Source organism: Prionailurus viverrinus, chromosome B3 (genome assembly GCF_022837055.1).
Source record: "Prionailurus viverrinus isolate Anna chromosome B3, UM_Priviv_1.0, whole genome shotgun sequence".
In the NCBI taxonomy this organism is placed as follows: domain Eukaryota; kingdom Metazoa; phylum Chordata; class Mammalia; order Carnivora; family Felidae; genus Prionailurus; species Prionailurus viverrinus.
Genome location: NC_062566.1, coordinates 43986782 through 44010517, shown reverse-complemented (window position 1 = coordinate 44010517; position 23736 = coordinate 43986782). Strand labels below are relative to the sequence as shown.

General features: G+C 39.7%; 1 protein-coding gene across 5 annotated transcripts in view; it reads right to left on the bottom strand.

The window, feature by feature from the left end:
* Nucleotides 1–20567, bottom strand: part of NEDD4 (NEDD4 E3 ubiquitin protein ligase) — a 139719-nt gene extending 119152 nt beyond the window's left edge. For 3 of the 5 annotated variants that reach the window (XM_047863621.1, XM_047863620.1, XM_047863623.1), the window contains exons 1-2: nucleotides 20424–20567; nucleotides 4604–4677 (exon numbers count right to left, since the gene is read on the bottom strand). In XM_047863621.1, the coding sequence (XP_047719577.1) occupies nucleotides 4604–4677; nucleotides 20424–20468 (119 nt within the window). In that variant the 5' untranslated portion in view covers nucleotides 20469–20567. Of the gene's footprint in view, nucleotides 1–2716; nucleotides 2812–4603; nucleotides 4678–20423 lie in introns of those variants that run through there. The other 2 variants (XM_047863624.1, XM_047863622.1) reach the window with 2 other exon arrangements.
* Nucleotides 20568–23736: the final 3169 nt, after the last annotated feature.

Here is a 23736-nt window from a genome sequence, read left to right as displayed (position 1 = left end):
ACTCATATTATTTAGAAGAGTATTGCTTTATTTCCAAATATTTGGGTTTTTCAAAACATCATGTTACTCATTAACAACTTTATTTCATTGTTATCAGAGAACTTCCTATATATAATTTCAATGTTTTCAAAATTCCTGAGACTTGTCCTAACATGGTCTATGTTGGTGAATGTATCACGCACACTTCAAAAGAATGTGAATTTTGCAGTTGTTTATTGTTTTATGGCCCAACATATTATGACTGACAGACTATAGGGTAGCTCCTATTATCTCCACCTCCTACTTTTCATGCCCTTTGTAGTATCCTCCTCTTAAATGTGGGAAGAACCTATGCATCCTAACCAATCCTAAAATACATTATGGAAAAACTGACAAAATGTATATGATTGCATTACAAAAGACTATGTATGCTTGGAGACCCCCTCCTTTGCTAGCTTTGAAAAAGCAAGATGTTAGCTTGTGAGCTGCCATATGAAGAAGGTCATAAGGCAAGGAACTTAGGGTGTCCTCTGTCTGACAGCCAGCAAAACTGAAACCGTCAGTCTGGCAGCCTACAAGGAACTATATGCTATTAATAATCACATGAGTTTGAAAGTGGACCCTTCCCTAAGTAAGTCTCAGATGAGGTCATACCCCTGGCCAATACCTTGATTGCAGCTCTATGAGAACCTAATGTAGACAACGCAGCTAAAGCATGAAAGGATTCTGACCCACAGAAACTATGAGATAATATGTGTGCATTCTTTTAAGCTGCTAAGTTTATGGTAATCAGAGTCATGCAGAAATAGATAATACATTTATGGGCTATGCTAGTTTATGTACTATGTCCACTTGAAAAGAATGTATACATGCAGTTGTTAGAAATAGTGTTCCTGGGGCGCCTGGGTGGCGCAGTCGGTTAAGCGTCCAACTTCAGCCAGGTCACGATCTCGCGGTCCGTGAGTTCGAGCCCCGCGTCAGGCTCTGGGCTGATGGCTCAGAGCCTGGAGCCTGCTTCCGATTCTGTGTCTCCCTCTCTCTCTGCCCCACCCCCGTTCATGCTCTGTCTCTCTCTGTCCCAAAAATAAATAAACGTTGAAAAAAAAAAAATTTAAAAAAAAAAAAAAAAAAAAAAAAAAAAGAAATAGTGTTCCTTATGTTGAAGTTGTTCACAATATTGTTCAAATTTATGTTTTTGTTGATTTTCTAATCTAGTTGTTTCATCAACTGGTGAGAGAGGTGTTAATGTCTCCAACTATGATTATGGAATTTTTTATCTGTCCTTTTAATTCTGTCCAGCTTGGCTGCAAAATATTATGTTGCATATTATCATGCATAACATTATGCATATTATTTTCAAGTTCTGTTATCAGGCATATATTTATGATTGTTTTATAATTTATTTATGATTTATGATGGTTACAGCCTCCTGTAACCTCCTGGTTACAGCCTCTTTTATTGTTATGACATGTCTACAAATACTTTCTGGTGTTGAAATCTATTTTATCAGATATTAATAAATCTACATCAGTCTTTTTACACTTACTGTTTGTATGGCATATTTCTTTGGATGCATTTTATTTCACCTTAGCTGTGCCTTTATATTTTAGATGCATCTTTTATAAACAACATGTAATCGGGTCTTGTTTTTCAATCTATTCTAACAACCTCTGACTCTGCCTCATATTTGCCTTAGTCCATTAATGTTTAATGTTATTATTGATAAGATTGAATTTAGGTCTACCAATTTATTATTCGTTTTTTATTCTTTTCTTTCCCTCTTTTTTTTCTTTTCTTGATCATTTACTCATTTCTTGGCCTTTTAATTATTTATTTTCTCAGGAATTTCATTTAAAAATATCTTTTGGTTTTTTTATCTATAATTCTTTACATTATATTCAGTGGCTTATCTAAGTCTTACAAAACACACCCTTAATTTTTTATTCCACTTACATTTAATATTGTACCACTCTACTAAACAGGTCCATAACTGTGTTGAGGAGCAGGAACTGGTGTATTATATTAAGAATGTGCAAATTATGATGTGCTGAGTGAGGAGGAATAAACCACCCGCATGGAGTTGACAGGTAGCTCCTCAGCATGTGAGCTCCTGCTTTGGGGAAGTGAAAACCTCAGGGTCATTTTGATTGAAGGCAGTTTTAATATACCCACACAAAGGAAGTAAGTCACAAGATTTGTTACTTAGAGATCCCAGAAACAGGAGGAAATGGGGGGGGGGAGGGGTGGTGGAAGGGAAAGCAATGAGCCAGAAGAAGGGCAGTCTTCCATTACCAGGTCATGAGTGAGTAAGAGATAAAGAACAAGGTAGCAACCACCTATTACTTATAAGGTGATTGGGGTGGACTTCACTAACTTTTTGTGGTCTTAACTCTTAAGTGGTTATTTTAAAAGGTGCCCTGGAGAACACACAGGGGGAACTTGTGATAGAAATCCTAAGCTCAGGTCCTTATCTAAATGTTCAGACCCTGGGTGTGAGCAGGGTTGTCATAATGTAAAATGCCCAGGAGGCAACTAAATTCAGTTGTTTTTCTTTCATCACAATAACCCACACCCATTCCTGCCCTTTAAGCTATAGTTGTTATATATATTCCATCTACATATAACATAAATCCTGTAAGAAATGTTGTAATTTGTGATTTAAACAGGCATACGTTTTATTTTTTTTAAGTTATGATAAAAACAACATAAGGTATTTTTCATATTCCCAGATATTTACCATTTCCTTATTCCTTTCTGAGGATCTGTGTTTCCATCTATTATCATTCTTTTTTAGCTGGAAGAACTTCCTTTGGCTCTTCTTATACTGCAGGTCTGCCAATGATAAAACCTTATAGTTTTCTTTTATCTGAAAGTGCTGTTATTTTGTCATCATCCTAAAGGACATTTTCACTGAATACAGAATTCTGGATTGACAACTGTTATTCTATTGCTGCATTTTCTTCTGGCTTCCATAGTTTCTTGGGAGAAGTCAGCCCTTAACCAAATTGGTAGTTCCCATGCACGTAATACGTCATTTTCTTCTTTCTTCTGTCAGGATTTTTCCTTATACTCGTCTTTCAACACTTTGGCTATGATGTGCCTCACTTGTTCCTCTTAGTGTTATCCTGCTTGGGATTTCTGGATACTATCTATTTGTATCTTTCATCAGATTTTTAAAAATTGGCCATTCTTTTTTTTTTTTTTTTTTAATTTTAGAGAGAGTGTGAGCAGGGGAGAAGGGCAGAGGGCGAGAGGAAGAGAATCCCAAGCTCAGCCATTATTTCTTAAAAAATGTTTTGCCTCAGGTGGCTCAGTCGGTTAACTGTCCAACTCTTGATTTTGGCTCAGTCGGTTAAGTGTCCAACTCTTGATTTTGGCTCAGGTCATGAAATCATGATTCATGAGTTTGAGCCCCATGTGTTGGACTCTACACAGATAGTACAGAGCCTGCTCGGGATTCTCTCTCTCCCTGTGTCTACCTCACCCCCACTCACATTCTCTCACTCTCTCTGTCAAAATAAATAAATAAACTTAAAAAAAAATTTTGCCTCTTCTATTTCTAGGACTCTAACTACATGTATGTTAGACTGTCTGATATTCTCTAACAAATCCCTGAGTCACTGTTCATTTAAAAAGTTTTTTTCAATCTTTGTCTCTGTCATTTTCTAATTGGAAAATAATCTCTACTGATCTAATTTTAAGGCAATTAAGTTTTCCTCTTCATCGGCATTCTGCTGTCAATTCCACCAAGACTTTTAATTTCAAATATTGTATTTTTCAGTTCTAGAATTATTTTTTATGGTTTCTATCTCATTCCTGAAATTTTCAATCTTTACTGGTATAATATCAAGTATAAGCATGCTATTGAGACGTGTTCCATTTTCCTGGTTCTTTATAGATCATATAATTTTCAATTATATCCTCAACATTATAAATATTAAGTTGTGGAGACTCTGGATTCTGCAATTTTTCTCTGACGATTATTTGTTTTCTTTTATCATATAATTAATTATCTTATTTGGACAAGAACTACAAACCATGTTTCTTGGGCAACAACTCTTATCTCTATTCAGATCTTTTTCTTTATTTTTAAAAAATTGTTTAAAGAATGTTTTATTTATTATTTTTGAGAGAGAGAGAGAGAGAGAGCATAAGTTGGGGAGGAGCAGACAAAGAAGGAGGCAGAATCCAAAGCAGGCTCCAGGCTCTGGGCTGTCAGCACAGAGCCTGAAGCGGGGCTCTAATTCTTGAGCTGTGAAATCATGACCTAAGGTGAAGTTGAACGCTTAACCAATTGAGCCACCCAGGGGCCCCAGATTTTTTGACTTTAGTTGAGATGCTTTGAATCTGCTATCACATGTGTGATTCAGGGTCAGCAGATGTCCATCGGCACAGTTTAGGAATCTACTCTCTGCGTCTTTCCCTTCCAGAATCCCCAACCTTGCTATGTGATAGTTCAGATAGCAATGAATTTAGTAAAACACCAATTGGAAATATAATCATTCTGCCTTACACAATAATTTACCTATTAATAATATTATTCAATTATGCAGGAAACCAAAGTTTAGAAAAAATTAAATAACCAGTGCAGTTTTAAAATTACAAACCGACTTAATATACTTACCTAGATCCCAAGATATCCTTTTTGGCAAGGCCTATTCCAGCTATCACTTTGACCCTCACAATTCGGGAATTTTCCTAAAATACAAAAATTTATATACTATTTTCATGTACTTTATAACCTATCTAAGACACATACCTTTAAATATATATATATATCTCAAATAAAGTATTCAGGATATTAAAATTACTTGGAGGAATCTTTTTTAAGAATTAATCTGATTAAAAAGATATGAGAGAAAATAAAAAACTATATTGTTATTTGTGGGTAACTTGATATATACAAAGAAAACACAAATAAACTAGTGTTAAACTATTACATTAAGGCCTTAGCTTTGCTTCCAAGAAAATTTACATCCAAATTCCTAGTAGTAATATTTATTATTGTTGCTATGTACACAATAAAAATCAAGAGCTTATAATCATTTGTAATAACTATTCAAAAGGTAATTTTTAAAAAGTTTTTATTTAAATTCTAGTTAGTTAACATTCAGTGTAATATTACTTTCAGGTGTACAATTCAGTGATTCAACACTTAAATAAAAAAAAAAAAAAAAAAAACACCCGGTGCTCACCACCACCAGTGCACTCCTCAATCCCATCCTATTTACCCCATCCCTACCCCCACCTCCCCAGTTGGTTATTTATAGTTAAGCGTCTGTTTCTTGGTCGTGTCTCTCTTTTTTTCCCTAGGCTCATTGTTTCAAAAATCTCACTCAATAGATTGTACAGTAAATAAAACTATAGTATATTGATACTGTAATATATCAAGTACTAAATATCCTAGGTATTATATACTGTTATGAGGTTTAATATAAGAATGTCTTTTGAGATACATATTGAAATACTTAGAGATAAAATGTGATAGAGTACAATTTACGTTTAAATGGCTAAGCAAATAAAATATTGAATGTGAATGTGTGTGTGTGTGTGTGTATGTGTGTGTGTAAATAAAGGAATAAGTAAAATGTTACCAATTTGTGGATCTAGCTGAGGGTTATACAGGTGTTCATTGCACTATTTTAACTGTCCTGTAGATTTTAGGTTGTTTGAAATTAAAAGGTGAGTAAGAAAATATTACAAAACAGAATGCTTATTTTTAAAAAATTCCCAAGTAAGCAAAACTATTAGACACAGAGAAATAAAATTAATAAGAAATGTAAAATACTTTTATGGATAAAATTATAAAAACTTATTGAAGAACACAAAAAGACTTAAGTAAATGAAGAAATTTACTGTGTTCATGGATGGAATTATTCCAATTATTGTCTGTTTTCTCCAAAGTAACCTATAAATTCAATACAATTCTAACTCCCTCACCCCCAAATTTTTTCATAGGTTTTAACAATAATTGTAAAATTCATAGGTAAGAGTAAAAATGAGTAAAGAAGTAAACAATAACATTCAACCACTATCTTATCTTATATACAGAAACAAACTGCAACTACGTTAAAGTCCAAAAGCAAAAAAAGAATACTTGAAAATTTTCATAAGAAATTTTAGAATATTTCTATGACAGTGGGGTAGGAAAGGATTTTAAAAAATACAAACTCTAATGGGAAAAGTGGTTAAATTTGATATTAAAATTATATACCTTTTGCAAGAGAAGAGATGCCGTGAACAAAATGAGAAGTCAAGGGGACAGACAAGGTGTTAGTATCTAAAATGTGTGCCACTGACAAATTACGATTATCTAGAATCCATAAAGAACTCCGAAAACCTGGGGGTGAAATATAAACAGTCTAATACAAGAAATCATAGAGAATGTACAGTTAATACATGAAAAGATATTCAATCTCACCAGTAATCAGGGAGAAATCTAATACACTGTTGTTAGGAAGTATACATTGAAGATTCATTTTGAAGAGACATTTGGAAAACCTACTAATGTTCTAAATTAATAACTCAGAAATTCTACTTTTAGGTCTAGTCCCTAGATAAACTTTCACTCACGTACTCAAGGACATAAGCACAACAGCATTCACAGGAGTATTTCTAAGATCAAGAAATATGAAATAAGTGTTGCCTAGCAGAGAGCAACCTCATGGATTCTATTATACAATCATTCCATCAGCAAGTAGTCAGTCATATTCCCTTCTGAGCAGAGGTCTGGAAAGGAGATAATACACATATCACAGAATGTTTATTTCAATCTTCTTCTATTTCTAAATGCTTACAACCACCCTCATTCCTGGAAGTTCACTGAATAAATATGATAATGGGAATATTCTATTAGCTCTAAAACAGATGATAAATTCAGATAATACAAAAATCTTTACAAAAGATGCTAGATAAAATATGTTTCCTCTGTCCCTAAATAGAACTAAATACAGAGCTGATGGTGCAAGAAAGAAGGGAAATCCTCAGGTATCAGAAGAAAGATGGAATTAAAAACCAGAGAGAAAAATATGTGAACTGAAATTTCAGTTTTCTGCAGGGACTGATTCCCAAAAAACTGAAAAGATCTGCAGTCACTCTTCCTGGAAAGTCCCACTGACTAAATAGGCCCATTAAAGGATTCTACTGGCCCCAATAGCCACATTTTCACTATACCACTTGACTGGGAAATGGCTGTACTTTATTAGGTACTGATCTCCCACACTGAATTCTGAAAATCAGAACACTTTTCTGAGATGACTTAATAAATAAATACAAACATTTTCAAGTGGTCAAGTGTAATGAAAAGTGCCATCAGCAAATAATGTTATTTGAAAATCCCAACTTTTGTAAACACAGACAAGTGTTTATAATTTAGATATAAATTTAATAGAGGAAACAATCTGAAATAGTTAATCCATATTGGTGAAGCCTCTACTGAAAAAATCCCCCAGAAGTCTCCTGGAGAAAAATGTAACAAGCATTGATTTTAAAAATTCCAGGGGATGATAAATTATTCAGTGTGACAAATACATTTGACTTTTTAAAAAATTTTTTTTTTCAACGTTTATTTATTTTTGGGACAGAGAGAGACAGAGCATGAACGGGGGAGGGACAGAGAGAGAGGGAGACACAGAATCGGAAACAGGCTCCAGGCTCTGAGCCATCAGCCCAGAGCCCCACGCGGGGCTCGAACTCCCGGACCGCGAGATCGTGACCTGGCTGGAGTCGGACGCTTAACCGACTGCACCACCCAGGCGCCCCTACATTTGACTTTTAAACCTTCTTGCATTTCCTTCCACAAAAATCAGAACTAGTTATTTTCGATGCTGCTGGTGTTAATGGATGTGAAGCTATATTGACTTGAGATTTTGTCATAAAATTAAATAAGAAATGCCCTTTATTTTCACATTTCCATTCACATCTGTGAATTTTACAAATTAATGTTAGAAAATTGTCAAAATGGGTCTTTGCAATCACATCCATAAGCAGAAATCATACCTCACATCATCTTTGAAAATGAAGAGCATAAATGCTGCAACTAAGAACTAAACTCTTCAATAATTTTGGAAACATGATATTCAAAGTACTGTTAATAGAAACTTGGACAGTGCTCAAATGAGGAAAAAAGAAACAAAAATTAAACAACTCTTCCTTATTCAAAACGGAAACAGACCACAGCTGTTTGCTAAAGTTTGAGTTTCCCCTCCACTCCTAAGAGAGCTTTCCTGATTTTTGAAAGTGAAATGTAAAAGTCACAAATGGCAGGCAAAGGTATGCGGCTTTTCTCAATGACAGTACACAATAAAATGGTAATGTGTTATCCATGCAGGAGGCTACAGTAATTAAAAACAGCTTTCCAGACCTGAGATTTTCTCCACAATTCATGAAAATAGCTACCAACTGCTCCTTAATCTTTTGTCAATGCCCCCATTTCCAGGAATAGGAAATGTAGAGCTGTCCTGTATCACCTGAGCAGTCATTTAAAATGTATTATTATTTTTTAATGACAGGGGCACCTGAGTGCCTCAGTGGGTTAAGCATCCGACTCTTGATCTTGGATCAGGTCAAGCCCCACCCGTGTGGGCACTCTGTGCTGACAGCAAGGAACCTCCTTGGGATTCTCTCTCTTCCTCTTCTGCCCCTCCTTGCTCCTGTGCGCATATACTCTATCTCTGTCTCTCAAAAGTGGATGGACATTAAAAAAAAAATACATATAAAAAAAAAAAAAAGAAAGAAAAAGAAAAGGGGCGCCTGGGTGGCGCAGTCGGTTAAGCGTCCGACTTCAGCCAGGTCACGATCTCGCGGTCCGTGAGTTCGAGCCCCGCGTTGGGCTCTGGGCTGATGGCTCAGAGCCTGGAGGCTGTTTCCGATTCTGTGTCTCCCTCTCTCTCTGCCCCTCCCCCGTTCATGCTCTGTCTCTCTCTGTCTCAAAAATAAAATAAAACGTTGGAAAAAAAAATTTAAAAAAAACCACACATATATATATATATATAGAGAGAGAGAGAGAGAGAGAGAGAGAGACACTATCATTTAATGACAGAAAATAATTATAATGTTAATTGGAAAAATCAGGCTGCAGAGTGATATTTATTCTGTGATAACTGAAAAAAGATATGCAGATGAATGAAGATTAGAAGGAAATATTTAACAGCGATAATAATTATTAAAATAATGAGATGATGGTTTTTGTTTTACTTAAACTTTTTGTAAATTTTATAACTTTTATAAATTATAAATTTTTAAGTTATAATTTATAACTTTTTTAAGTTATAACTTTTTGATAAATTTACATTGAAGTTTTTTCTTTAAGAAAGGCCTGCCTTTTCCTCAAAGTCCAAATGCCATCTTCTCAAAAAGATTTCATAGTTGAAATGAATTTTCCCCTCTCGATGTTAAAGCCCACTTTTACAGCACTTATCACATATGGTCTTGTATCTGCGGAGATAAACGATGTGTCTTTCTGCACTATTAAAATTGTGGTATTTTGAAGCTCAGGAAACTTATCTTTTCATTATCTTTGTATCCTCTGTGAAACTCAGTAGAATACTTGGCACATAGCAGAGGCTAACAAATTCTTGATTAACCACAAAGCTTTCTGAAGTAGCTGAAAGAAGGATTAAGGCATTTTATCAAGAAAGGAAAAGTTTGTACAGTGAGCCCAGAACACTGGCTGCCAGATCTATACCCACAAAACAGATGACTGGAAGACTTCTCTTTGAGGAAACCGAATGATGCCAGGGAGGGGAGGAACCAAATGTTGTGAGTACTTATATGTGAGAACCCCACAGTGAAATGACAAGTTCAGATAACCCTATCATGCTATACTCCAGTCAAAAGTACCTGCCTACTGTACAGAGGATGTATATTAGCAAATGATGGAATAAATTAGGGAGGAGGAAGACAAGAGATTACAGAAACAGGAGCTCGAACACAGAAAAAAAGATAAAGGGGATTCTCACAATAAGGGCAAACGGAAGCCTGCAGGTGATGGCTACACATCAGGTGTAGAGTGCAAGCAGTTCAGATAGAATGCGATGTGGCAAGAGGCTGTCTCTGACGAGAATGAAGAAAAAGGAATGGATAGCTCTATATACACATACATACACACTCAATGTCATATATATATGACATTTACATTGAGTAGTTTCAAAACTCTGTCAGACAGTTTGCAAATTTGTGACAAGTATACAGAAAACTAAAGCAAGGGGCACCTGGGTGGTTCAGTGGGTTCAGCCTCTGACTCTTGATCTCGGCTCAGGTCGTGATCTCACAGTTCGTGAGTTCAAGCCTTGCATTGGGCTCTGCTCTGATGGCAAGGAGCCTGCTTGGGATTCTGTCTCTCTTTCTCTCTGCCCCTCCCCCACTTGTGCTCACTTGTTCTCTCTCTCTCTCAAAATAAATAAATGAACTTAAAAAAAAAACTAAAGCAAACAAAAAATGTGCCATAATTATAAACATGGCACAATGGTTCCAACATGAATAATACTATATTCACATAATGTAATAATATTGCATATTTATTTAACAAAAAATGACTAGAGTTGGAAGGAGGGATGTACTTTCTTTTTTCTTTTCTTTTCTTTTTTTTTTTTTTGGCAACATGTTATATAATTTATGGTGACCATATTTTCAAAACTAAAAATCTGAACCTATGATTGCCACAAGTTTTCTTCTTCTGGTGTGTAAATTTACTTGAAACCTGTTACAAAATTGTAAATGCTAGATCACTCTTACTGGAAAATACATAAAGTGAGGATTATCCCAGTAAGGGTGGAGTACATGACTCCTATATATTTGCTATGCATGGTCAAAGATCCTAAGAAGCGTCTGGCATTAATAACCATAATAAACTAGAATACTCAAAATCCTTAGATTTAAGAGAGAGCTGTGGTTCTCAAAGTGTATTCCCTGCACCAGTAATATGAGCACCACATGGCAATTTATTAGAAACACAAAAGTTCAGGCCCCATACCTACTCAATCAGGCAGTGGTGGAGCCAGTAGCCTGTGTTTTAACAAAAGTTGATATGCACAGGTAAAGAGCAAGAAGGTAAGAAAGGGAAGTGCTGTAGTTAATGCAGTTGTGGGACTATTTCCCTTCTCAAAAACTACCACTTTACTTATTCAATCAGTACTGTATAATTTCCAAAAAAAATAACAGCTCATCATCACTTCACATTTTAACACTACTCTTATATGTGATGGCACCATATACGTTTATACACAAAATGCCTCTGGAAAGATACACATCATGCTAATAACCTATACTTGTGGAAAAGATACTTTCATAAGATGTGTAGATGAATGTTCACAGTAGGTTTATTCATAAGAGCCAAAAGCTGGAAACAATGGAAGTATCTGTCAGAGGGAAAATGGATAAACATCTGGTTTATTCATACAATGGAATACTACTCAGCAATAAAAAGAATGAGTTGCTTATACAAACAACCACATGGGCAACTGAAAAGCATTACATTAGACAAAAGGAGCCACACACAAAAGTGTACACACTGTATGATTCCATTTATATGAAATTCCAGGACAGGCAAAACTAATCCATGGTGATAAAAGGTTGTCTCTGGAGAGTGAAGTGGGGAGTTGACTGGAAGAGAGCCCCAAGGGACATTCTGGAGTAATAGAAATATTCTAGATCTTAACTGAGTTGTGGGTTAGACATGTTGAAAAGCACTGTACTTTGGGGCATCTGGGTGGCTCAGTTGGCTAAGTGTCTGACTCTTGATCTTGGCTCAAGTCATGATCTCACAGTTCATGGGATTGAGCCCCATGTCGGGTTCCATGCTGACAGTGTGGGGCCTTCATAGGATTCTCTCTCTCCTCTCTGTCCCTCCTCTGCTCATGCTTTCTCTCTCTTAAAATAAATAAACTTAAAAAAAAAAGCACTGTACATCTAAGTGTACTTTAAAATCATGCATTTCACTGTTTGTAAATTTTACTCCTCTCCCCGCTCCCCCCCAAAAAGAAAAAAAAATCAAAATAAAGATGTTTTCAGACAAAAACAAAACCAAGGAAATTTATTACCAGCAAACACTCACTAAAAAAACTTCTACAGGATACACCTCAGGCAGAAAAAAGTGATCCTACATGGAAAGCCAGGAGATGTGACAAGAAATGAAGAAATAATAAGTAGGGAAAAAGTTAAGTATATGAGGAACAAATATTAACATTAAAATGTCAATGATAATGATGGTGTGTGTGTGTGTGTGTGTGTGTGCGCATGTGTGCATGTACGCACACATGTTTAGTGAGTTTCCATTCCACTGGGGATCCAATTCAAAATCCTTAATGTGACTTTCAGGCACTGCCTGCCTGGGCTCTGCTCTTCTCTCCTCTCCAGATTTATGTCCTGACACTGTCCTTTCTCCTCCACCATTCTAGTCTTCTTTATGTTCCTCTCCATCTCATCTTCTGCACATGCAGTTCTGTTTATCTGCAAGGCTTTTTGCCTCACTCTTCACCTGGCTAACTCCTATTCATCCTTAGGTTCAGTTTAAAGATGACTTCCTCAGTCTTTCCTTAGACTTTCTCCCCTCCTTCATACCATGTAAGATTAATTCATCTTTCCTGTTATATGTTTTTATCTCACATTCTTTCTCCTTCATAACATTTATAAAATGTTTGTGTGATTACATAATTACTGTCCTTCTCTTCCTGTAGGCTGTAAATTCAGTGAAGTCTGCCTTTCATCATTATCACCTCATGGCCTGATCCAAATGCCTTACACATAGTCACTGCTGGACAAATATTTTTTAAGCAAATACAGAACTCAAGGTCTACCTAAAACCTATTAACAACAACAACAAAAAGACAGAAGATATGGAAGAACATAAAAACAGTTACAAGTTAATTTTGCATGTTACATTTATAACCTTCCTAAGAAAGAGACTCTTACTGTTAAATTCTTTTATTTAGGCAACTATTTGCAGCAGGACACTGGAAAGACCAAGTCTTTAGTATTAACGAAATCTGAGATTCAAGTCCAGATCTGCTACCTAATAGGACTGAGTCCTTGAGCAAATCACAATCTCAGACTCCTCATCTGTAAAATGGGGATAACACTATCTACATTTGCAAAACTGATTCAATGGTTATAACTGAAGTGTGAGGGGTGCCTGGGTGGCTCAGTTAGTTAAGCGTCCGACTCTTGGTTTCAGCTCAGGTCATGATCTCACAGTTTGTGAGTTCAAGACACTCATCAGGCTCCATGCTGACAGTGCAGAGCCTGCTTGGGATTCTCTTTCCCGCTCTCTGCCCCTCCCCTACTCACTTTCTCTGTCTCTATCTCAAAATAAATATACTTAAAAAATTTTTTTTAAATAACTGATGTATGAGAACATGTGACCTGGTACTTGAAATACAGCAGACACTCGATTAAAGGCAGCTCTGATTATATTTAGGTTGACTCTTTTACTTTGAGGGAGGATATTTTCATTAAAACATCTTTATGCACTGGCATGATTGTTTGCATTCGTTGCCACAGCATATCTCAGATGGGGGAAGCCAAACATTTGGGTCAGGTCATGCAGTTATGATGCTGCACCACAGACATATTTATTCTTCAAGACTTCAGGAAAGTCTTATCAAAACCTTTTTTCATTTTGCTGTGTCTTTCTCCCTGCATTTATCTACAGACTTCTCCTACCTTCTGCATTTGTTTATCCTCTTAAAACTTTGATAGGATTAGCAAGGGAGCCACACAGAGAAGGGAGAGGCCAGTAACACTGATGGCCACAGAATTCAGTAGAACAGTGGGTTTAGCAACTCAAATCAGCAATCTCACATTCTCTAGGTACTGTAAAATATGAATACCAGACACAGCTAGGGGATGGTCACCCCATCAGCTGATGTAAATATCCTGCTCTGACAGATGTCAAATACCTATGCCAGATCACAGAGAATGACAGAGCCAGAATTCCATCCTAGTCAAATTCAATTTTCTATACCCCTATGTACCGTAAATGACTTATTTACTGGTGCCTTCCAGCTCCAAGATTCTATTCCTATATGATATATGAATTGCTAATAGTTACCTGTAAAATATATATATATATATATATATATATATATATATATATATATACACACACACACATACATTTATCCCTTCTAACCTTCTCTTCTTGGTGCAGAGGAGTCACTGTCAGGCCCACCTTAGGCAGGGGTCAGGGGAGGAGGGATTTTCATGGAAGTGCATGGTCAACATGCTCAGTAGCATGGGGGACTAGAGGAAAAGGGAGGTGCCATACAGAGATGCATCAGTGGGTACCCAATGGCTTGGGACACAGAGGAGGTTGCACAAAGTTGCAACAGCAGTACTATGAAAGCTGAAAGTGGGGGTGCACAAGTGGCAGACAGAGAAGATGCTTGCATGATTGGGAAATTAGGTACACAAAAAACATAAGTAAATGAATTGGGAAAATACGTAAATATAGTGAGACTAAGAAAAGTAAGAATTTTCATTGGTAGAGAAGGTACTTATGACTGGAAAGAACCCTGAGGCATGATATTTTAAATCGAGAAAGTGCTATGAATTAGTGCTTTTTATTTATTTACTTTTTAATGTTTATTTATTTTGAGAAAGAGAAAGCATGTGCGTGAGCAGGGAGGGGCAGAGAGCATGAGAGAGAGAAAGAATTCCAAGCAGGCACCACACTGTCAGCACAGAGCCTGATGTGGGGCTTGATCTCAGGAATGGTGAGGTCATGACCTGAGCCAAAATCAAGACTCTGGCACTTCACCTACTGAGCCACCCAGGTACCCCTGAATTAATAATTTTTAAATACAGATTGATATAGAAATAGGTATACATTTATGTATGTACATATATAAACACACAGTACACACACACATACACACACACACACACACTTAACTGTTTGCTGAGATTGCTGAAAAGCAATGACATCCAGCAGGTGTGAGCACACTGAGCACCTAGATCTTAGTGCCTGGCTTCTAAAAAGCATTTTCTACTAGGACACCTGAGTGGCTCAGTGGGTTAAGCGTCCAACTCTTGATTTCGGTTCATGTCGTGATCTCACGGTTTGTGAGTTTGAACCCCGCATTAGGCTCTGCACTGACAGTGCGGAGCCTGCTTGGAATCTCTCTCCCCTTCTCTCTGCCCCTCCCCTGCTCGCTTGCTCTCCCTCTCTCTTGCTCTCTCTCAAAAAATAAATAAAATAAACATTAAAAAAAATAAAAAATGAAAACCATTTTCTACTAAATGAAACCAAGGTTCCTAGAAGAAATGGCTGGTTCTAGACAATGGTGGGCTAGGCAAAATACAAGAGGAGTCTGGAACATCTTCAGCCAGAATGTAATGAAGTGTTCAAAGAATGATGGAGACTTGTCACAATGACCTAGGAACCCCCTTAAAAAGTCTTCCTATGACCAAACTCTGATAATTTGAGCAACAAAATATTTAATGATAGTAATTAATTACAACCCATTGAATAAGGTGGAATTCTACACATCCATGTTGATGTAAATAAATGAATGAATAAATGGAGGAGAAAGGGAAAGCTCTTCTGACATAGAATGCCTATTAATGAAGATAGAAGTAAAAAAAAAATAGTGGTGTTTGATTCAGGTGGAAGTCATCAATGAATGGTGAAAGTGGTGGATGGAGATCTGATGAGGAAGGACAGGCTACTGGCATAATCTCTGAAGATGTCTCCACAAAAAATACAAATCATTAGGAAGGGGAAAATGGTGACATGACAAAACAGAAACCTGACAGACACCCAAATGATCAAGTGAGCAAGGTTACCATTGACAGGGATGGGACAAGTCAATATCATGTACCCCATGTACCCCCTGATGTGATGCACTGATAAGAACACAGCATCATCTCTGTGATTCCTGCTCAAAAAAGCATGACTTTGACATGGTCCTGAAGAACCGGTAACCAAACCCCAGCTAAGGAACATCCTATAGGTTGTACAGCTTGTAATCTGTCAAAAAAAGACCAAGGAACTGATAGAGATTAGAATAGACTGCAAAGACAAGTACATGCAGCATATGCTCCTACATGGGCTCCTGGACCAGAAAGGAAAAAGGGAAATATTAAAACACCTGTCAAGGATTGATGGGATCTGAAGATTGGATGGTAGTGTCATATCCATGCTTATTTTCTGGCTTAGAGGTTGGATGGCTGTTATGTAGAAGCGTTCTTGTTTTAGGAAAATACACACTAGCGCATTTAGAGGTGAGAGGGCATTGTGTCTGCAGCTTGGCCTCCAGTGGTTTAGAAAAAGACTAATAAAAAGGGCAAAAAAGGATGATGGGGCAATGGTAGTGACTTGTCAATAGCAGGAGAACCATGTGAGGAAGATCTGGAGTTATTTGCACTGTGCTTCCAACTTTTCTCCTGGTTTAGAATAACTCAAAAGCAAATTGCTAGAAAATGAATTGTATGTATCCACTTCTCCGGTACCATGAAAAATAGAATGAGGCTGAAATTAAGGAGCTGCCAAAAAGGAGCAATGGCAAAAACAATACATGAAAGTTTGTGGCCTAACTGACACAGGTGCAGCTTCAAATGTGCTTCTCCTTTTGTGTGCGGTGAATAAAAGCTTGGGCACTGTGCTCCCCGGTTCAGTATGATGCCAGGGCAGACGGGGTCTGGTTCCGCTTGGCATCGGTGGGTCTCGAAGTGTCAGTAATATGTACTTCTTCACTACCCTGCTGCTGATGTGCTGCCGTAGCTGTCACCCACCCAGGGCATCCATTCCTCTACAGGTGCATCCTGTACTTCCAAACTGGCCCTGGACACTCTCAACTCTTTCCCTTTCCTTCCTTCTTCACCTTGCTCCAGTCAGCTTTCAGTTGCAGGAAACAGAAATCACTCCAGGTGTTTTGAAAACAAAGAAGTTAATACAGGGAATTAGGCGCCTACAAAATCGTTGAAGAGCTGGAGGGGCAGGCTGTAGGCAAGGCCCCCACAGGATCCTGAAACATCTGAGAACTGGCCCACCCAAGAAACTGCCAACTTCTGCCCCAGTCAGGAAGGTAGGTAATCAGGAGCCACCACCAGATCTGCTGGCTTTACAAACATACTGTATCTAGTCATCAGGAAGTTGCCACGACCACTGGTTCTGCAACTTCCTACCAAAGCCCCAAGATACCAGATACTGAAAATGCTTTGGCAGAAAAAGTCAATGTCTACATGACTATGCTTGGCAGCAGAAAGAGCCAAAGAAACACGAACTTATACTCCACTTCATTTCTACTTTCCACACCTCAAGTAAGTACACCAAACTGGGAAACCTATTTCATTTTTTTTTTTAACGTTTATTTATTTTTGGGACAGAGAGAGACAGAGCATGAACGGGGGAGGGGGAGGGGCAGAGAGAGAGGGAGACACAGAATCCGAAACAGGCTCCAGGCTCTGAGCCATCAGCCCAGAGCCCGACTCGGGGCTCGAACTCACGGACCGCGAGATCGTGACCTGGCTGAAGTCGGACGCTTAACCGACTGCGCCACCCAGGCGCCCCTGGGAAACCTATTTCAAAACCCATTTCTAGAAATGCTAAGTGCAAGAGAGTATGGGAAACATAGAGTCCAGCTTTCTAATCTCTGCCTAACAGGGAAGTCCATGAAAAGAGGGTAGAAGGGTTGTTGAATTCCAGTGTCCATAGCTACCACACTCCTCCTCACCAAAGTGGGAATTGGCCTCTACTGTTAATGCCAAGAGACTGTCAGAGCAAATCTGGTATACCTTTTATTACACTACTTCCTTAGTTTGTCATGCTTTATGACAAAATCTGCACGCGAAGCCAGGGCCACCTCTCACTAAAAGACATTTACATGTGGAATAATAGCTAAAATTCACTGAAAAGTGATAGAGAGGAATTATGATCTAAACTTTGGCCTACTTCATCATTAATATGCTCTTATGGTGTGACTCAGCAGTTAAAAATATCAGTTAAATTCTAATTCTCCAAGCATCTTGTATCCCACGCCTGTTCGTTTTTCTTCTTGTTTCAGTTTCAAATTTAAAACAATCATCACTTTTTGCGGTAACAGAAAAGCTACCTTACTTTTAATCAACAGCAGAGGGCTGCCTATTACCAGACTGTCTGTGAGTTCTAGAAAATAACACATCTGCAAAGTTTTTCCTCTAAAAAACAAAAACAAAACAAAACAAAAAAAACCAACAACAACCAAACAGTGAGGGGGAAGCTCTTCTAAGCCCTCTTTTACTTTGTGATGAACCAGAAAATAAATGACAAATAATAGTGATGAGATGGCAACCTCTACCAGAAAACAGAAAACAAGTGATTTTTATCTTTCCCACCAGACTGTGAGCTCCTCACAAACAGGCAGGGGCTGTTTTTTTTCCTCTCTGTGTCCCTGGTGGCCAGCATACTTCGTGATACAGAACAGACAGTTAATAAATGTCTGTTGGATGAATAATCTAAATCACAGTGGAGAAGCAGAAGACAGCACTCCATCATGTCTCTTATCTGCCCATCTCACTCTCTTCCTCAATGTGGACAAAGTGGACAGAGGGAGCTGCAAGGAACTTTGAGTCCTGGGACTCACAAATGGACTCCCATCAGGCAAACAGAGTGGGCCTCAGGCCATGAAACTTCCCAGAAGTACAAATCCTTCAGGAAGCAAGTTCAGGAAAACCTCATTTCAATGGGTGGAGTTTCTGGCCTTCAGTCCCAATTGCTTACTGACCACCCACTAACAGCCATAATTCATCTTATTTCAGCTGGGTAGAAGGGTGATGTGAAAAGCAGGTAACTGAAAACACAGAATCTGCACCAAATAGAAAACAGTGAACAATACCTTTGGCAATATTCCCTGGAAGGGAAAGAGATGAGAAATCTGGAATCAGGACCTACCTCTGAATATTAACAAGGAAAGAAAGTCCAAGGTCAGCCTGAATGGGTTGGATATCAGCTTGACGTTATCTGCATTAAACAGCTTATTGTAGCAAAGCAGGAAGACCTGACTGATAAGAAGAAAGCTATCACAGGTTCAACACTCCATTATTTTCCTCTGATCTCTTCTGCAGAACGGTAAAGGACCTCACCCGGAATATCATCTTTAGCCATAACACATTGACTACTGTTTCTGAGGGTCTACCAAGCTGCCACCATTTTTCCACCACTGCTTTGATTCTCTTCTGGTGGCAATAACTGAGAAATTAAATTTTAATCTATCACATGATCATTCTCAAAACACTCTGAGATAACCTGCCAGCATAAACAAGTTGCCCACTGTTTATGTACAAAGAGCTGTCAAGATAAATGTAAAAGACATTTTGTAAAAGACTTTTGAAGATACCAAGTGACTAAGAGAAGGCACTATTCCAACACTCTCAAAAGATAAAATTAAGGTGATGTACTTAGATAATTGGGTCCAATCTTGATAACAGGTACATGTGACAGCCTTGCCAGTCAACAAAAATGCTTAAATCTGATTTTCCCCCCAAACTGAACTAGTCACTGTTAGACTATATAGCCTTTCATTTCCCAACCATTCCCATTTTGAATCAAGAATTCAGGGAAGCCACATCTCATTTAAAACGGAACAACTCTTTTCAAATGCCCTTATTTTTAGTAAGTGTTAAGGTATAACCAGCATTAAGTTATTTCGCAAGGGACAGCTTTACCTTCTCAAATCATGGAACTTAATTTTCAAACTGGATAGCTGTGGGAAGTTCTTTAAAGTATACATTACAGCTTTATTTTTTATATATTACTGAAGACTGGTGAAATATAGCATGAACTTTCCACACTTGGCACTTGTTGCTAAACATGAAGAGAACAATCTATCTGCCTACTTTCCCACTGCCGTCTCCAGTTAGATTAAAAACGATTTCAGATTAAAATAATAATAATAAATAATAATAAAATAAAAGCCAAAATAGCTAATGACAATTCCCTTGGAAGTCTTCATGTCAAAGTCCATGAAGTTAAGTCCAGCGGGCCTCTGCCAGCGAAGGCTAAACAACAGCCGGGATGCTGAACTCCAGGGAAATCCGCCCCACCCCACCCCACCCCACCCCACCCCACCCCCGCCCCCCGGAGCTCACGCACCCTCGGCGGGGGGTGGCAGGAAGGGGCCGGCGGGGCGATGCGCGTCCCCCGCGCACTCACGCGGCTCGCTGCCTAGCACCCCTCCTCTACACTTCCTGAAGGAAACTGACAAGGAAGGCGGCGGCTCCGGGCGGAGAGGGGTGTGGAGTCTCCAGGCTGGCGAAGAAAACGCTGCTAGCTAGAGCAAGCACTCCCCACCGCCCCCGTGCGCGCGCCGGGCCGCCCCAGGTCCCCACGGCGCCCAGCGCGCTCCCGGGGCTCGCGCATGGGGAGGCGGGGGCTGACAGACGACCCTCCGGCCGCCGCCGCCGCCTCCTGGTCTGGCTGGTGAGCAGCGCGAAGGGAAGCCCGCCCCGCAGCCCCTCGGCCCCCGCACCTCATCCTCCGGGAGCCCGAACACCTCCACCGCGCAAGTTGCCATTTCCGAACGGCTCCAGCAAACTGGACGCGCTTGCCCCCGCCCTGGAGTGGGAACTGTAGTGAGAAGGAGGTGGAGGAGGAGAACTGGGAGGAGGCGGGAGGAGGTGGAGGAAGAGGAGGCGGTGCTCCCCCGGCGGCGGCAGCGCCTCCCCCGGCCAGTGGGCGTTAGTGGCACTAGGAAGCGCGGCGGGAAAAAGCCCGCAGCGCCTCGGCGGCGGCGCGCCTGCGGGGGCGTGGGGCTGGGGGCGCGCGCCGTGAGGACAGCGTGCGTCAGGGGCTCGGGTAGGAGGCACGCGCGTGGCGGGGCTCAGGGCGTGGGGAGTGCGCGTGGCGGGGGCACGCGTGGCGGGGGCGCGCCGGCCGCTCCCGCCCCGGGAGGTTGGCCAACGCGCCCGCCTGTGAGAGCGGTGCAGCGCCAGGCGTCGCGTGGAGCAAGCCGTGGAGGCCTGGGGACGTCAGCCCTTCCCCTGGGAAACAAAGCTGCGGTTTTCCCCAGCAACAAGTCTCACTCAGATCCGCTCCACAGCTCTGCCTCTTTCTAGACGCCTGGGATCAGGAGCGCTTAATCCTAGCTTCACCACAAGCCAAAAATCAGAGAGCGTTCTTAGTAAAGGCTGCCAATTCCAATAGAAGCTGGACCTTGGGACCTCGTGGGGGAAAGCCCTGCGTGAGCGTGGCAGCATATGGGGAGGCCTGAAGGGATCTCATCATTCCTGGACTCAGGATCTGAAATTCTCTCCTTGTGATTTTTTAAACACTGTGCCAATTCATAAGCGATTTCCTGTCGTATGGTCTGTCTTTTAAGCCTACCAATGACGTCCAGCCTCCAGGCTTAACCCTCTAGACCTGCTTAACTAAGCCTTGACCTGTAGCAGCAATGGAAGGTAGCGAAAAAAGGGAGAAAAATACAATGAACTAGGACCTCCTGTGCTATGGAATAATCATGCTTATTATAGTCATGTCTGACGGATTTTATAGTTCCCTAATCACAGGAAGACTTTGGTGTTGAATAACAGATCTAACAAGGGAAACCTTATGAAAGATACTTTAATGTTGGTTATTCTCTAAAGCATACAAAAGCCTTGTTTGAAAGTTCTTTAATTCTTTCTTACTTTTAATATCTGCTGGCTGCCTCTCCTCTCTCTAACTCTGGATTTTTGAGATCTTTAAGGTTCACTGTTTTTCTCCTTCCATTCTAAACTCCCTCCCTGAACCTCATACATTGCCATTGGCATAGTGAGGTACAATCCTCGTAGAGATCTCAGACTCAGAGCTCAGTAGTGCAAGAAATGGTGCTATATAATCTTCTGTAACTGAACTTAGTTCCTATAGTTAAGCTTCCTGTCTGCCCAGTGGTAGAAAACTTAGTCCTGATCAGTTCACTGGTCTTCCTCAACCCTCTTTTTGTTAAGATTAATTCTACATTCTAGCCGGCAGCTGTGGTGCTACATCATCTCAGGGATGGAGGGCATAGCAGAGCCCTCATCACTCCCCGCTGGCATTAATGGAAACATTTTTCTTCCCACTGGTCTCTAATCATAGACATCTGTATCCATTAGAGCAAAACTTGGCTGTTAGTAACAGTAACCCAAACTAACAGAATTTAAGGGTAGATGTTATATTGTTCTCCCATTTAAGTCCAGAGGTAGGTAGGCCAGGGTAAATAAAGCTACATTGCTCCACACAGGCATCAGAAATTCAGGCACTGTAAAGCTGGCTGCTTTGCCATTTATAGGTGTGGCCCTTATGCTCTAGTCCAGAGAGTGCCTCAGGCTCCAACCCTTACATCCTGTTCCAGGCAACAAGACAGATGAAGGGATAAAGATGGGAGTTCAGGTCTCATGCTTGTCTTTTTAAGAAAGGCTTATGGAGTCTTTTACTTAAACTCATAGAACAGAACTGAGTCACATAGCTGTATCTAAATACAGGGTAGGCTGGCAAATACAGACTGTTCTGGGGAACCTTGGGTTCTATCACTAGGGAGGAAAGGGAGACCAGTGATGGGGGGGGGGGGGGGAGGCAGGGAAACTAGCAGTCTCTGCTACCATTTTTGCCCTCTGGCATTCACGGAGAAGTCAGCACTCCCAATCCATTTCTGGTCTTCAGGCCAGGGAATTTTAGGCTCAAAGAAGAAAACCCCTTCAGGGCATCTGACCTCTCTCATTTGCTGCTGGCCGTCTGCATCATTTTGTGGCTTCTGAGACTTGGTACCTGTCTCCAGCCTGCTTTGGGTATTCAAGCTTTGGATCACTTCTGTAGTATTGCTGACATTACACTCTGGCATGCAGTGGGGATGAGGGACACTTCTTTAAAGCTTTTGATGTAAGACTATACTTAGGATATAGGTCATCTCTGCTCTTGGATTCTCCAAGTCTGGGGATTTGTCATTCTCCAATCCTGAGAGAAAAACCCAAGTGCTAGAAGGGTGTTCTTCTTGGAGATAGGCACTGTGTCCAGTATTGTCTAATGAAACTTTGTGTTATGAAGGAAATCTGTATCTGCACTACCAACATGGTAGCCACCAGTTCACTTGGTTGTCGAGCACTTAAAATGTGGCTAAGACAAATAAGGAATAATTTTACAATTAAATTTAAAATGTTTACTTGTGGTTGGTGACTGCCATATTAGACAACATAGGAAACGTGTTCAATGTGTCTCAAATTGTAGAAAAATTTCTAAATTACATTTTGAGTACATACAAAAAGTTATAAAAATGTATAAGGTACGAAGAATAAAAATGAACACTAATGCACTCATCACCCACTGTAAGAAAAAGAATATTACCAACAATTTTTTTGCATCATCTGTGCCTTCCTATTCCATCCCCTTTCCTCCCCCTACCAAGAGATAACTACTATTCTGAATTCTGTTTACTGTTTTCTTGGGGTTTTTTTTAATTTTCTTATTTTTTTCCTAAAGTTTTTAAAAATTTTTTATTTTATTTTATAAAGTGTATTTATTTATTTTGAGAAAGAGAGAGAGAGAGAGAGCCTGTGAACAGGGGAGATACAGGGAGGTGGGTGTGGGGGAGAAAATTCCAAGCAGGTTCCACACTGTTAGCACAGAGCCCAATGCAGGGCTCGAACCCACAAATGGTGAGATCATGACCAGAGCAGAAATCAAGAGTCGGAAGCTTAGCCAACTGAGCCACCCAGATGCCCCTGTTTTCTTGTGTTTTTTAAATTGTTTTACCAGATGGGTATGTATTCCTAAGTAACATATTGTTCATTTTCGTCTCTTTGATCTTTATATAAATGGAATCGTAAGGG